This window comes from Abrus precatorius, unplaced genomic scaffold (assembly GCF_003935025.1).
Source record: "Abrus precatorius isolate BTA unplaced genomic scaffold, Abrus_2018 Scaffold6, whole genome shotgun sequence".
NCBI classification, from domain to species: Eukaryota; Viridiplantae; Streptophyta; class Magnoliopsida; order Fabales; family Fabaceae; genus Abrus; species Abrus precatorius.
Genome location: NW_020874406.1, coordinates 13,527,185 through 13,543,330, shown reverse-complemented (window position 1 = coordinate 13,543,330; position 16,146 = coordinate 13,527,185). Strand labels below are relative to the sequence as shown.

General features: G+C 29.1%; 1 protein-coding gene across 3 annotated transcripts; it reads right to left on the bottom strand.

The window, feature by feature from the left end:
* Positions 1 to 329: 329 nt before the first annotated feature.
* LOC113868448 (adenine phosphoribosyltransferase 4-like) lies at positions 330 to 5,067 on the bottom strand. 3 transcript variants are annotated; one of them, XM_027504036.1, is made up of 7 exons: positions 4,899 to 5,038; positions 4,639 to 4,725; positions 4,465 to 4,575; positions 2,769 to 2,861; positions 1,843 to 1,992; positions 1,124 to 1,182; positions 330 to 589 (listed from the first exon to the last, which is right to left on the bottom strand). In XM_027504036.1, exons 2-7 carry the CDS (start codon positions 4,652 to 4,654, stop codon positions 530 to 532), a joined length of 489 nt encoding a protein of 162 aa, XP_027359837.1. In that variant the 5' UTR covers positions 4,655 to 4,725; positions 4,899 to 5,038; the 3' UTR covers positions 330 to 529. The 3 variants fall into 3 exon arrangements, with proteins under 3 accessions (XP_027359837.1, XP_027359836.1, XP_027359834.1); XM_027504035.1 differs by lacking the exon at positions 4,639 to 4,725 and having other exon boundaries at positions 330 to 1,000; positions 1,053 to 1,182; positions 4,899 to 5,067; XM_027504033.1 differs by lacking the exon at positions 4,639 to 4,725 and having other exon boundaries at positions 333 to 589; positions 4,899 to 5,067.
* Positions 5,068 to 16,146: the final 11,079 nt, after the last annotated feature.

Sequence of the window (16,146 nt, the reverse complement as noted above, 5' to 3'; positions counted from 1 at the left end):
CTATCATTTGGATGTGATAAAACTTGACTCTGCATGATCAAAGAGAGGGGTTTTTGCTCTATTAAAATTGAGTTCAAAAAACACATTCATATTCTCATAGGAAAGTTGATGAACGAAGAAATGATCACATCTCTGGTTTCAGAGTGGGAAAACATAATCAAAATTTAAGTTTACATATGATTAGCTACGCGCGCGTTATAAACTATTGGCAAGTTTATTTCAGAAAATAAACCATGAAAACAAGGAATGGGTTACAGCTTATAGGGCGCTGTGGATTCCATTTTGGCTGTCATCATGCAAAATAATCTACGTGTATATTCTGTAGCCAAAGTTATATCTTTATTTGAAAAGGGTGGGGTAAGGAGCAGAGACGAGACGGGAGACCCAAAGGGTGGGTCATACAGATTCATTAATTTGCTTTGATTTGATTGTTCCTACTACAAGCTAAGATGGGATTCCAAGTGGGAAAGCACCCACTGAATGACACATTTCACAAATCTACATCTTAATATTCTTGCCCCAACCCACTTCATATCTCGAAATATTCCACCAACACGTACAAGGGCTTCCCGTTCAAACGTTCACGACCCTGTCACGCATTCGCAAAAATCATTAACAAGCATGGCTACATAGTACATACATGACCAGCAGCAAAATACCTTTGGCCTAATGCACACAAGATCTTTTAGGTGAATGAAAATTTGGAAACACTTAACGAACATATAACAAGGAAGAAAAACCACTGGCTATTGATGAATAGACGATTAACAAAAAATTAAAACAAAGTGCATTCGATACTCTATTATCTAGGTAGCCAATCAAAATTAAATGGAAATCAAACCAAACAACGCAAAGTAGGATTGCAGCTAAGGCAACGAGTAAACTACGAAAAAAGAAATGTGAGAGTCATGTTCAAAGGTTAGTGTCCATCTCTTTCCTACTGGACAATAAATAGGTGGAGTCCTATCTTATATTTATTAGGAGAGATAAGATTCAAGATTTGAAAGATTTGAACATGACCTGACATGGTTAGGAGAGATAAGATTCAAGATTTGAACATGACCTGACATGGTGAGAAGATCTATCCCAACAAAGATAATTAGAAGATGCAAAGTATACATACCTTCAGTTCTGGTAATTCAATTACGCATGCACACTCCACTACTTCTGCTCCCACACGTTCTAAAAAACAAGGAAAACGTCAATATAATAATATCCCAAGTTTACGTGGAAAATAAAAGATATTAAAAGTGAGGCATGTTAACAGAAGTGCAGGAAAAAGTGGCATTAAATACAGCAAAAAATGCATTCGTGATCTAAAGAAATGGCCTACTGTGGTGTTATAATCACCACCGCTCATGTATTCACGAGTCATATTCAATAAGCACACCACTGCTATTTACTAATCCGTGAAAACAAATTATATGCAGTAAAACAAATGAATTAGCAAATTACTGGAACAGAGACCCAGAATTCAGTCTGTTTATACACTAACAATGGGAGTAAAACCATGAAGGTAATGCACACATTTATTAACCATATCAAACCTCTGAATATTAACCTACTAATCCTAGTTTGCATTCCTATGTACCCTAACGTTTTTCCTTACGTCAACGTGATAAATAAGAGCCAATCTTCGGGATACAAAGCCCTGATGACAAGGGCAGGGCTGGAACTTAAACAAATGAACTAGAGAAAAATATCTCAGGGCCCGAACAATTAAACAACGCCTTCAATAACAGAGTTGAACAAATTAATGGATCTCCAGTTCCTAGGAGGCTACTTCAATGTTATAACCTATGCAATGTCCATTTCTAACAGAACTTGCATACAGGTACTTACCAAGCAAGTCCATAGCAGCACAGAGTGTTCCACCAGTTGCAATCAAATCATCAACCACTATAGCACGCTCACCAGGTTCAACAGCTTCAACATGCATCTCAAGACAGTCCCTTCCATATTCCAGAATATATTCTTGAGAAATAACTTTTCCTGACATTGAGGTAAGCTTTTGTTACAAGAAAATAAGAGAAAGTATGCTACAATAACAAACTCAACCAAAGTTTAAACCTTGACAAAGCCAGAGTAAAGTATAATTAATATTTCAAGGTTTATTTATTGAAGCACCTTTTAAAATACGTCCATTTGGTTCTGATTTCACATCTCTTTAAATAAAAATTCATAATGAAAGGCAACAATACACCCTCCATTATATAGCTTAACCTGAAGTGGAGATTAGCAGTGCATGAAAAGTTGGGTATTATAACAAAGAAAAAGATGCAGGATGAAAAGGGATAATCAAGACTTAAGAGGCTAATAGGTCTAACCATAGGTCAAGAAAATATCTGTATTCATAGACTGCACATTCATCACTTATCGATAATTTCGACTCCACTCAGCAATTAGAACATATATTGGCGGGAAAGTATCACAAATCTAGTTAACAGAAACATGATAACTCCAGACTTGTATAAGATATAGATTTACAACGTTGAAACCCAAAAAACTAGGAACAACCTCAAGAACTGCTCCTGTAAACACGTTGCACAAGTATATGCCACACAGGTGGATGAAACTGTGAATCCACAATGAATCAACTGAGGAATGAAAAAAATATTTGATCTAATATGCAATAGAGCATTAAATTATTGAAAGAAACAGTCAGCATGTGGTATAAAAGAACATATGATTCATAACACTTCTAAGAGTGAAACAATCAGCATAGTAATGAAAGAAAATTTTAAAAAATATTAAGGGTCAAAATTTACCAGGCAACTTCTTTGGTTTCCTCAATGGTACAAACTTTGCTCCTATAGCCAATGCAATGGGAGGACCAAAAATGAAACCCCGAGCTTCAATTCCTAATAAGAGACAAATTAATTTATCAAAACACAAGATTGTGGATACTACATGAGGTATTGCAGAAAACATGCAGTTCAAATGTGTGCTAGTGATAATGTGCTATTACTAGCTAACCATGAGGGAAAGGGTTAAATGAGGAAATATTAAATATTAGGGCCGTCATCTTCATGATTTGTATTAAATAATACAACTGATACATAATATAAGTATAGTCAAGCTTACTTCATCAAACACCCCCTCCACCCCCCCCGCCCACACAAAAAAAAAAAAAAACCTAAAAAACAGAACATTGTTGTTCACTCATCCTAAACATCATATTCTCATGTATAAACAAACACCCAAAAGTTTCAAAATAATACCAAAGGATTTCAAATGTAATGAAGCCAACTGCCAAAGAACCCATCAATAAGTAGAGCCAATCAGCAATAATGCCACTCGGTAATACAGGATAATTGTTTTACACAGACAAATTCCACATCTCATACAGGACTCTATGATTGAACAGAAGATTCCAGGAATGTCTCAAAAAAAGATATATAACAGCAAAAAGAAAAAAAAAAAAAAAAACACCCAAATAAGCGCACAAAGACAAATACAAAGGAAGCGCTAAAAGACAAGTCACACCCAACACGGTTCTCTTCCAGTTTGTAATCATACATATAGAACTAAACGGGAGTGAAGGTCCTACCAGCAATTTAGATTAAAACTTAGCCTTAAACTGTACAGAAATTGGACAGTGTAAAATGGGCATCTTTTTGACGTTGAAAGGACTGTATGGACAGGAAAACAAGAAAACACTGCACACATTACATAAACATCCAAAATACTAATTTAGACAGAAATCAAAATACATAACAGCTCTATTTCCATGGCCTCCATGCCATATCCTCTGCAACATATCACATTAAAGTCTCCAGCAAATCCGGCAATGTCGGGAAAAAAGTTAAAAGCAGAAAAAAAAAAAAACTACAAGAACCACACACATGTTCACAGGGAACCAAAGCAGAAAAACCAAGGACGATGAACAGTGTTATAGTACACAACTGCTGGCATAATCCATCACTTGCAGCTACTATTGACACTCATGTTTTACCAGGGGTTTAGTAATTTGGAACAAGAAAGAGACACGGGAGAGTGACCAAAATAGTTTTTCTTTAAAAATGAAAAAACGGGGTACTTGAGCTCGAAATCACCCAACGGTGAGATGAAGGAAACATGCGTCATGCGGGTCCCCTCCACTTTGCACAAGTTGGAGGCAATGGATCACCAATGTTGCTCCATGCAAATTGGATCCACGAGGGGTGCTGAATAAAGCTTGAGATTTCAGAATCGCAATCAATGGTACAACCCACTAACAATGGGCAAGGGCTCATAGTCAAACAAAAAATCACTGCCAAAACCCACAGTGACTTCCATTCCACAATATCTCTCAAAAAGAGAAGCAGAAATTTATGCAACATACACCACCATCGCTGAACACTCTCCCCAACTTTCTCGTAAACATGGACCCCACCACTTTCAAGCTAATAACCACAGTGATACCTCACACACAAAAGAAAAAAAAATGGTTGAATGTTGATCCATTTTTTCCTTTTAATTTACCTGCAACAACAGAAATGTTTTTGCCCTTATATCGCTCAACGAACAAATCGATTGTGTCCTTAAACGCTTTGGGGTCGAGCAAAAGAGTAGTAATATCTTGGAACATAATACCTGCCATTGCAACCAAAACATTAGCAAACAAACTGAGTGGTAAAAAAAAAAACACGAACGAACCTCCAAGACAAGACATCCTAGAAATTGGAGAACGAAACTCAAACAAAACACGAATTCAAAGCCTCGTCCCATGGGAGCTGATTTGGTCTGGTTTCTTAGTCCAAAAACAGAAACATGAGAGACAGAAAAAAAGAGGGAGTTTATGTTGAACGGTGACAAGATGGATGGAATGTTAGTTACAGGTTTTAAAGCAAACTGAAAGAAACAGAAGCGGGAAATGAAAAATTGAAAAAGAAAGAAAGGAGAGGAAGAAAACGAACCAGATTTGGGGAAATTAGGGACGACACTAATCTTAGTTTTGATGGCATGAAGACGGGGATCTTGTTCTTTGTAAGCAGACATTGTATTTGTCTATGTAAGTCAGTACAGAGAGAAAAGGGAAAGAGAAGAAGAGAGAGTGAGGAGTGAGTGAGTTGAGTACTGAGCAGAGGATATCAGTGTCTGTACGATATTTATAGAAGAGAGAGAGAGAGAGAGAGAGCACTGCCAAATTTGGAGAGAGACTGCACACAACGAATTAGGAGAGACTTCGTTAAATAGTTACAAATATTTTCTTCTTTACTTAAATACATTTTCAGATCCTCAATTTTACTTTCATTTATATCTTGCAGTTTTAATTTACTTCCATTTAATAGAAAACAAGATAGGCTACTTTTTTTATATATAATTTTTATTTTTTAAAATATAAAAAATATAGAATTTTTTATAAAATTACAAAAATATGGAATTTAAAAATTATTATTGACAATTTTTGATACAGTATAAATATTTAAAGATAAAAAAAACAAAAAATGATAAAATTTTAAAAGTCACCCATGACAATTTTTAAAAAAATATTAAAAAATTAAAAGTCACTAATAATGATTTAAAAAAATAATTAAATATTTAAAAGATATATTAAAAGTCGTAATAATTTTTGGCTAAAGTAAAACTATATGTTTGTAATTTTACAAAAAAATTCTATATTTTTTGAATTTAAAAAAAAACTCATATATAAAATAAATGTTCCAAACAAGATATTATTATTATTTTTAACTATAATAAATTTTTTATTTACTTTTTATTATATTTTACGTATATTTTATGAATTAGTTCGTTTAACAAGGTAAACTGATGCGATTTGTACTATTATAACAATGAGAAAGAAGAATAATAGGAAAATTGTATAATAAAAAATAATATCATTAAGTGATATCTCATTACATTGTTATAATATGCTTTATTATAGTTAATTTACTATTTTAAGTTTGAAATTCTAATGTTATTATTTACACCTTTTTATCAACAACTTTTCTGACTGCTACATAATTATATTACCATTGTTGTACGTAATTATAAAAGCATAATTCATATTGTGAGTAATTTATTTTATAAAGGTGAGTAAATATAATTTGTGTTTTTTACGTTTTAAAACTTTTTCATTCTTATTTTTTTATTACCAGATACAAGTAGAATCCCTATAAAAAATACAATTTAAACTTTAACATTTTAACATTTCAACATTTATTAAGTGAAATTATTAGTAAAAAATTTCTTAAAATTTATTTGATTTTATGTAATTTTATAACGGTAATTGAGTTTCCTAAACGTTTTAATTAGTAATTAACTTTTTTTTTCATTATTTGAAACAACACAAGAAATGTGGTTAAATTATAAAGAAAATACCTGTAAAAAGCATTACTTCAAAAAATTTGCAGATAATAGTGGAAACTGCATGTATCGTTTCAGACTCCTTTTTTTTCACCTGAATGAATATTCCAACATCTTTAAAGTACGATAATTTATCAGTATATTAATTATTTATGCGAAATTTCGAATCCATATACACACAATCAATCATTCAATCGTATATACTGTATTCGCATTTTCTTAAAAGATCACAATCTTATACGAGATTTTCACCATAGATCGAACAAATCAAAAGGACCCGCGTCGATATGTACTTAAACTTAATTTTAATTCGGGTTAATTTTAATGTGTTTCCCAATATTTTTAATTTTGTGACTATGGCTCGACCAATTTGTTTCATCGTTGAGTATATGTGGAACGCTGATGTTATTCACATGGCTTTTGCATACATGTGTTCCTTTAGAATGAATTCAAAAGTAACTGACTTCAAATTTCCTATAAACTATAAATATTCGTATTAAATATTTTAAAGATTATATCATGCTTAAATCATTTTGTGGGACATTTTTTAAAAGTTATATAATTTATTTTAAATCTGACATAAACTAATTTTTTTTTAAGTTTGTTTAATTTTTTATAATAAAACCCTTTAAACACAATACAAATATACAAAGTGTCGGCAACATGTTATTTTCAAATCTCTCGCTATTATTATTATTATTAAGTGAATTTTACGTAAATTCAATCAAATAAGAGGCGAAAGTCAAATGGCTTTGTGATGTTTTGTATGAATTTCATGCGATAGTAATAATAAAATAAAGCTATCAATCGGTTTTCATCTATTCAACAAATTTGAATAATAAAATAAAACTAATTAAATTATTTATTTAAATTTATAACAATTAGTTCAAATTGAACTAAATCAATAAAACCGATCCTTTGGATCAAGTGGATTTCGCGATTCAAAATTCAAGGGTATTATTGCCTGCAAACCCATTGTCTGTACTTCGTGCCTATATATTATATTTTTTTGCTTATATATACATACCATGTAAACTAAGATACTTCGTGACTATCGTTTGAACTAATTATCCTCAAAATTTTCATAAAAACACGTACACACACATAAACTAAGATTACTTTTTTTTTCTAAGAATATAATTTTATATTTATATCAAGGAGTAAGATTAAAATTTAGCTTACAATGATGTAATTATTTTAAAAAATTACGTATATTTCTTTATCTAAATAAGATCTAACAACTCTTTATATATATATAGTAATTAGATGAAAGCAACATGATCTGAATCGAGTTTGTTTAATTTGGGGTTGACATAAGAAATTGTAAAACTAAAAACAATATCTATTGTAAATGGTCTAGATTTAAAAAAAAAAAAGATGAAAAATAAATTCATAGTATTCCTCGCAAACAAATGATCTTATCAGTGGACTGATAATTTAACCACATTGGCTAACAAGCACTCAATATATTTACTATAATTAAGATAATACAATATTAATAGTTATCGTTCATAAATAAAACTATATGTAACATATTTTAATATTTTATTTTTCTAACTTATTTCTAAATGACATTTGGTTTCGTTTTGCTATCTATATATTTAGACTGTGTATAAATGGATTTTTGACGGGACGACCGTGTAAAAAAAATAATAAACAAAGAAAGAGTTGCATCTCCTATTTCTAAAAGCATTCATATAAAATAAATAGAATAGAAGAAAAAAAGAAATAAAATATATATTTAATACGATTTGACAAAAAAAATTACGTTCATAACTCTCCATATAATTTTATTTATAATTTATAATTAAATAATATTATAAACATCTCGCTTACAATTCTTTTATGAAGAAAATTATAAACTTTCATGGTACACGATAATCTAAATTTGTACACTTAACGGACTGTACATTATCGTGATAAAATTCCTCATCAAAATCGTCAATTTTTATTATATTATTTTCTTTTCTTTTCTTCAAGTTTTTAACAGACAAGTTTTTAGATATTTAAATAAATTGACGCTAAATAAAAATTGTAAATTTTGTTATTTCGTATATTGTTTAATTAAACGAGATGTCCATAAAATCTAAATAAAAATATCTTTAGCAGTTTTAACAAGGCACAATTTAGATAATTTTTTTTAATTATGAGAGAAAAAATAGCATAAATTTTTTAATAAATTAAAAAAAAACTTATCTTTTTTTATAATTTCTTATACGTTATTTCTTTAGATTTATGTAAATTAAATAAAAGAGTTATATATATATATATATATATATATATATAAATTATCTATCTTTTATACTAATTTTGTCTCTTATAAAAAATTATCCAATCTAGACTTATAAATTTAAAAAAAGAACTTATCTCCAAAGATTTGAAGCCGATTCACGTGTGCTTGATACTTCCATTAAGTGGTTTAATGGTTTGAATTTCCTTTTACACAGTATGGTCAAAAATTAATATTTGTAGTGCAATATATCACACAGTCGTTTAAAATACAGAATTTTAATATTATATGAACAAGTTGAGCAAACATTGAGAATCCGTTCAACAGGAGATTGATCAAAAGGTGTCAACCAGACACTGATTTTATCTTCTTTCTCCTATTAGTGGTCCACTTCCCTAAGGTCTAAGCAATCAATGCAGATTTCTCCATTCTCATTTTATTTAAGAGAGAAACATGAAAAAAGTATCTCTCCTCATAATGTGTAGCCCCACGCAGCACAGAGCTTTTAAATCATTTTTCAAAGGAAAATTGAATAAACGTCGGTGGATTTATAATTTTGATAATGTATCATAGTTTGTAATGCAAAAACAATAATGCACAATTTTTCTTTGTTTTTCTATAAGCCAAAACTTAATGAAAGGATGTATAAGAAGTACTTCATGATAAACACGTTGTTTTATACGTACAGTTTCATAGGTTAAAAACATATTTAACTTTTTGTTTTTTAAAAATATGATATAATATAAATTTATACTGTATTTTATTTTTTAAAACAGAAAATTATTTTTAAAAAAAATCAAACATGCTTTAAGTCGTTTTAAAATTGTAAGTAAATTTTACAAATCTTAGAAAGGAAATGGGACTAGGAGAGAACTTTAATCGTGTCTGTGAATCAGATCAAAACCTATATTTTTTTACACTATTGTATTACATGACCAAAAATAAAAGTATTCACTTACGGTGTATTTATATATACCAAGCATGTTCCATTTTTATATGTGTTCAAAGACGTATTGTAGATAATGACCCATAGCATTCCAAGTTACAGCAAAAAATAAGCTAAGAGCAAAGAGAAAACCAGTCCTGTTATGCAAGCTTGTGCATAAATAATAGATGGAAAAATTATCATTGTTCGATGTTAAAAAGGCTACAAAGAGTCTCCTGAATATTTTCAATCACATTTCAACAGCTGCAACTTCAAAGGTTTTTTTTTGGTTAATTTTGAAGGAATGTTGTCCAAAATAGTCTGCCAAAAGAAACCTAACACGCCTTCGAAGTAACTAAACATCTTTTTATGATTATTTTTATTTTTATTTTTAAGATCAAATTTAAAAAGCTTAATAAAAATAATTTAATTATATTTTTCCACTAAATATATTTTTTAATAAAAATTCATTATGTTTTATGCTTAAGACTAATATTAATAGAAATATTTTATCTAAAAGTTAGTTAATGGACTTCAAATATTTTCCAAATGAGTATTTGCCTCACTAAACTTTTCTTTGTTAAAATATGAGTTACGATATTTTTATTAAAAAAATCAATAATAACTTTTTTGGATCATATAACATACCTTTGTCATTCTTTTTATTCCTCTTCTTATTTTCTTAAGCCGTGGCAAAAATTGTATAGATTTCTCATACAAAAAAAATTTCTCTTAGAACAATGTGATCACAGTTACAACTGAGTTCACAATATCTATGATCTACCCAAACCACCGTACTAATAAGTGATGATCCCTGCCTCCCACGTACGCTACACAGCCTACATTACCACTTTCATACGTGAGACAATCATTCTGCCGAATGCAAATACGAAAGTTCTTATCATATATATTGGCCATTTTCTACATCTCCGCATATATCATATATTATATTATAAATTCATAGGATTTTTGATAAATTAAAACTATACAATGTATGACAAATGTCTGTAATCTTTTATAAAACTGTGGTCTTTTTTTTAAAGAGATTTACTAAAACATAAATGTTTGTTTTAACAATTGACAAAAAGGGGCATATACGTTTTATTTTTAAAAATGTTACAAAATCATCTAAAAATATAAATTTTCCTAAAAATGTGGTAAATAACCGTACCCCAATTTTTTCCGTCTGAGTCTTTTTTTTCGTCAACCCGTGTCAGATTTATGAATAGTGATGTATCTATCTCTGATCTCCTTTCAGGTACCCAAAATTGTAACTGTTGATGTTTTTTGTTTTTTATATGACAAAGGGCCCCGGCAAATGTTTATATTTAACTGAGATTAAATTGTGAAGTTTCATGTTTATATATTGTCAGTGAAAACTCAAAAGGTAAAATATTATGAAACACAAGCACGTAAAACAAAACAAATCCTACAGAATAACTAAGGTTGAATTTAACAAAAATGGATTAATCTTGTATGAAATAGTAAATTATGGGTCAAACTTTCGCTGAGATGAATGTTCAGATTTAATGTGTGTTTGTATCACTAATGAAATTGTCTTGTAAGAAGAACAAATGCCAAAACAAAAAATCATGCACAATGAACTTAAAATAATATTCACTTTATTGAAAAATAAAAAGCAACGCAAAGCGCGTATACACATGTATTGATTCTAATAAACTAAAAGTATGGAGAGTTTACAACATCAAAGAATTTAAATAGAATATCATAAAGTCACATAAAAAGCTTATTGTATTTTAAAACAATACTTAATATATATATATATATATATATATATATATATATTATTTGGTAGTTATATATAACACCAATGATAAACTTTCTCTTGTCTTATATGGCCACTAAGTTATAAATATTTTGACTGGTACTGGCGCCTAAGCATGAGAGCACTTGTAACAAAGCCGAGTAACGAAATCTAGTATAATTTATTATACATCACTACGGTACTGTATACACAATCTGTGACTACCCCATCTCAATATTTGTGTATCAGGGGTTGCTTTCAAATCTGTATAGTAATATTCTGTGGGCATCTCTTACCCCTTTCCCATTAACCCAAATATCCCTCTCTCTTTGCTTATTCAACGGTGATTTATTAATGGCATCCGCCTAATTACAACAACTCAGAAAGCTATGACTAATGAAAAAGATATATATTAATTGGAACTTTTTGCATTGCATACCTTAAATTTAAGAGAGTGACCGGGTACTCGCTCGGTTGTTGGCTACATTGTGCAACTTTATAGCATCGTCTTGTAAGCAGCGAAGCCACACATTATTGTCTTCTTCTCTTTGCTTATTTTGTTTAACTGCGCTTTCTAGCAAATAATTTTAAATAAAATAATATGGCTAATCCATATATTATACATTCACTAGCATCGTAGAAATGCCAAAAAAGAAGGTTGATTAGTGAGACTAGAAAGAAAACTGCGCAAAAAGGCCCTTTGCTGGTTGCTGGAGCTGGCGCATGTCATTAAAAGCAGGGAAAGCTAGGAGGAATCTGACCTCTATAAATTAACCCTAATGCAAAGGGTTTTTACCAAATTAAACAAAACAAAACTTACACTGATTTACGTGAGAAAATATTTTGTATGGTCTAAATTATACCACTTGATAAAAAACATGAGAGATGGCAAAATATAATTGATCTCGACTACATGGTTACTATCCAATAATTTCTTTTTTAAGTGGAGTTATAAAAATGAGGGGTATAATCAATATTTATGTTGACATATTCAATCGCTTATCAAGAGATACTTACAGCAGTATTTCATGGATGCAGTTAGGCCTTTAAAAACGAGGACCATTGAACAGCGGGCCTTGTACTTTCAAACGTGCTTTTCTCTCATTTATTTAAGAAACAAAAACAAACTTTTGAACCGATCAATAATAGGAGATCGAGTTCTTCAACTTAGTATTGAAATGTGTTAATGGAATATATTATAACGGAATCTGAGCCAAAATAACGTTTAATACGCATAATCTCATTTTTTAATTATTTAAAAAATAAAAAAATTAGGAAAACACGAGGTAACGGAACTATTTGGGTATATTTGCTTTGTTCAGTTTCTCTCTCCCTTTAGTAGAATCCTCTTATACATAGACAATTTCCTCTGCGCAAGAAATTGAACCTTCTTCGTCTACCAAAGAATATACGCTGATATGCACGGATCCTCTGCTCCATAAAATCAATAATAACAAATAATAATAATAACAACAACGACAAAGACGAAATGATGTCTAAATGAAAATTAAATTCTCTCACGAAACAAACAAGACACGTGAGTATATCCAAAACACTGGAGAAGAAACAAATGGATTACACAATTGGCTATTTGAGTTGGGGCTTTCACTTCAAAGATAAAAAATGATAATTGCCCATTCTTTAATTAATTTTATAATTGTTTAAACTGTATATACTATACAAGCAGCAAATATCATGAATGTATATACATTAACAATCAAAATAGCACCATCATGAATATAAAAAATAAAATCACAAAAAAAGTTTTATGAATTCATTTTTTTAAATATATAGTAAAGTTTTGTATCAATTCAAGAAACAATATTTAAAATTTATCTTTCTTTAATTATTAAAAATAAAACAACAAATAAATTTTTATACTCTTTTTTATTTTATCTATCACATCTCTTATGTTTTTTTTTTTACTCCTCTTTTCCCCCTCATGTAACTCTTTTCTCCTTTGATTTCAACATAATATGAGTGTCAAATGATTGTTTTTCAAACAGGATAAGGGGGGATAGACAGAAGAGGGAACTTATGCACGTGCTGTTGGCACGCTTGGTTCCACCTGGTCAGTGTCAGGTTGTAACGTGGCATAGTCTGGTCCTCTTATGCTTTTTCGTACGGTTGAGATATTCTCGCCTTTCTAGGGTCTAACAGTCGACAACTCTGACCGGTGCTAATAGGCTTGTTTAGTCCAATGACCATTGTACCCTCACTTCGTAATATTTTTCTTTAACTTTGTGAAAAGAAAATATTTACACAGATCATACGAGATATATGGATAATTTTAGTAACTAATAAATATTAGTATAATACTACGCGTTGTTTAATGACCTGTCCAGGAATTTGTAAACAGTGTGAGCTTAAAAGTATATAACAAAATAAGTAATTGGGAGAGTTTTTACTCTTTTTTATTTTTTCAACCTTAATGCTTTGTTAGACAATGAGATAAAATAAAAAATGTTCAGAAATTGAATATAATATATATTATTTAGGAAAATATAAATTTAAAAATCTGTTTTGTCTCATTTTGTCTGTCAACACGGACCTCCAAATTATACGGTGAATTTGGCAACATGACATATCAGTCGTGACGTTGGCTTAGGTATGCAACATTCTGCAATGGATGGGACTTGGCTCTCGTAAGTGATGGGGGCATAGGGTAAGTAAAGTGTGGCTAGACAAAGTGATGTGAGTCATTTATGGTAGGCATGAGTGGCTTAGCAATGAGGATAATCAAGTTGGTCATCTTCCATGATGTTGACAATAGCTGTTTCAAGGCTTCGTGTTGCTTAGGAGAAATTTTTTTACCCATTCATTAGCTCATTAATAATGTGTCAAACATTGATAAAGGTTAAACTAAACTATTTAGTATGTATTATAGTTTGATTTGACACTCTCTAAGATAATTTGCTCTTAAAATTTAAAAATTATTATGATTTTAGTAAACAGTAACACATATTTAAAATGCATATCAAAAGGCGTGTTAATTTCTTATAAATAAATTATTTAACAATCAACTAATTGTGGAAAATTACCATTCATTTAAATTATTCAAAACACAGACTAATTTTGTCCTCATGGGAAGGATCCTAAGCCATAAAGAACGATGTTTTTATTTACTTTAAATTACAAAAGTTATAAAAAATACAATAATAATAATAATAATAAACAGTATAATTTTTAATATAATTAAATATTTATTATATATCATTAAATATATGTTAGAAAAATAAAAATTTAAAACTTAATTACCCCTCCTGGTGAAATGCAGAAGCAGGGAGGAGAAGGAATTGCAGAGTAGCAGAGGAGGGGCCATAGGAGAGGGAAGAAGCTGAGTCGAGAGAGAGGGTGAAGTGTTTTTGATGGTACGTATATTGGGAGGATCTTTCTTGGAATATAGCCCACAGATTTTGTTGTCCCCACTTTCCCCTTAATCGCTTTCCTTCCCACCCAACTCTACTGTTACCCCACTCCAAAATTTCGCCATTTGCCTTTTACTCTGTTTTTACTTTTATCATTTTATTTTTAAATTTATTCATTTATTTTTATTAATAATTATTCAAATCTTAATATCAAATTTTTTAAACTTATAAATAAAATACATAGAAAACTGAAAACAAAATTAATTATCGATGAAAAGAACAGAAGGTAACCAGACAATTATTTATTTATTTATTTAGATAACATGTATTTTTTCCCACAAACAATTATATTTAAATTGGATAGTACTATTAAGCAACAAAGTTTTTTTTATAATATTTAATATAGTTATATTTATTAAAAATTAAACTTAAACTAGATAAATTATTTTTATTTGAATTATAAATAAAATAAAATAATTTTATTATTATTTTTGTATAATGAATAAAGGATAATATAAATATTCTCACAACTTATCTTAATAATAACACTTAAACAACCATTAATTATAAATCATGATTTTGGTTATTTAATTTTTTTATGCTATATTATTTTTGTATTATATACTTTTGTTACATTTATTTTTGTAAGATGTATTGTTGTAAATTATTTTTTAAAATGTGATATTTAAAAAAAATAAAATAGGACCTTTTCATAAATATGAAATGCAAAGATTAAATAATAAAAAAAGTTAAAAGTTCTTAAAACTCGTCAATTGTGATTTTTAAAAGAAATATTAAAAAATAAAACTTACCATGACAATTTTTAAAAAATATTAAAAAATTTCAAGTAAAAAAATATATGATTTGAAAAATTTTCAAATTTTCATTAAAAAAGCCTTTTTTTAAATCACTAATAACTTTTATGTAATTATTCCCTTTTTCCCATATTAAAAAGAGCCTTTTCTAAATCACTGATAACTTATATTTGGTAATTTTTTTATTATTTAAAAAAAATCATTATCAATGAGTTTTGATTTTTTAAATTCATCTTTGACAAATTTTAATAATTTATAATTTTTTATTATTTTATCTTTTTTTTGTGGAACTCTTATTTTTGCAATTAAATTTTATATAAATATAATAATCCATGAATAAATGTTTTACATTAATAGAATTAATAAAATCGATACACACACGGAGACAGAATTTGACTCCTATATATTTGATACATACCATCGGAAGTTTTACCATTGAAAGTGTCCTAATGCGCACATTCGTAAATTATTATTGAATTAATTTAGACGTAGTTAATATTTCAATAAATAAAAATGTAATCATACTTTATTATTAATTATTAAACCATGAATTCATTGTAAGTTATAATAATAATAGTAATAATTAAAATGTATAAATATAACAAATACGTGAATACAGTAGATAAATTATCATGCTTTATAACAATAATTTCGGTATAAAAAGGAATTTACTCCTTTTAAGAGTAAGTTTATTAAGTTATTAAATTATATAATGTTATTGTTATAATTAAATACATTAAATTTCAAATTAATTG

Excerpts from the sequence above, each read along its gene's own strand:
- LOC113868448 (XM_027504033.1), bottom strand. The coding sequence starts at position 4,980 with ATGTCTGCTTACAAAGAACAAGATCCCCGTCTTCATGCCATCAAAACT. Across the intron at positions 4,576-4,898 it reads CCCTAATTTCCCCAAATCTG|GTATTATGTTCCAAGATATT; the intron begins GTTCGTTTTCTT and ends TTGCAATGGCAG. Across the intron at positions 1,183-1,842 it reads TGCTGCTATGGACTTGCTTG|AACGTGTGGGAGCAGAAGTA; the intron begins GTAAGTACCTGT and ends CTTGTTTTTTAG.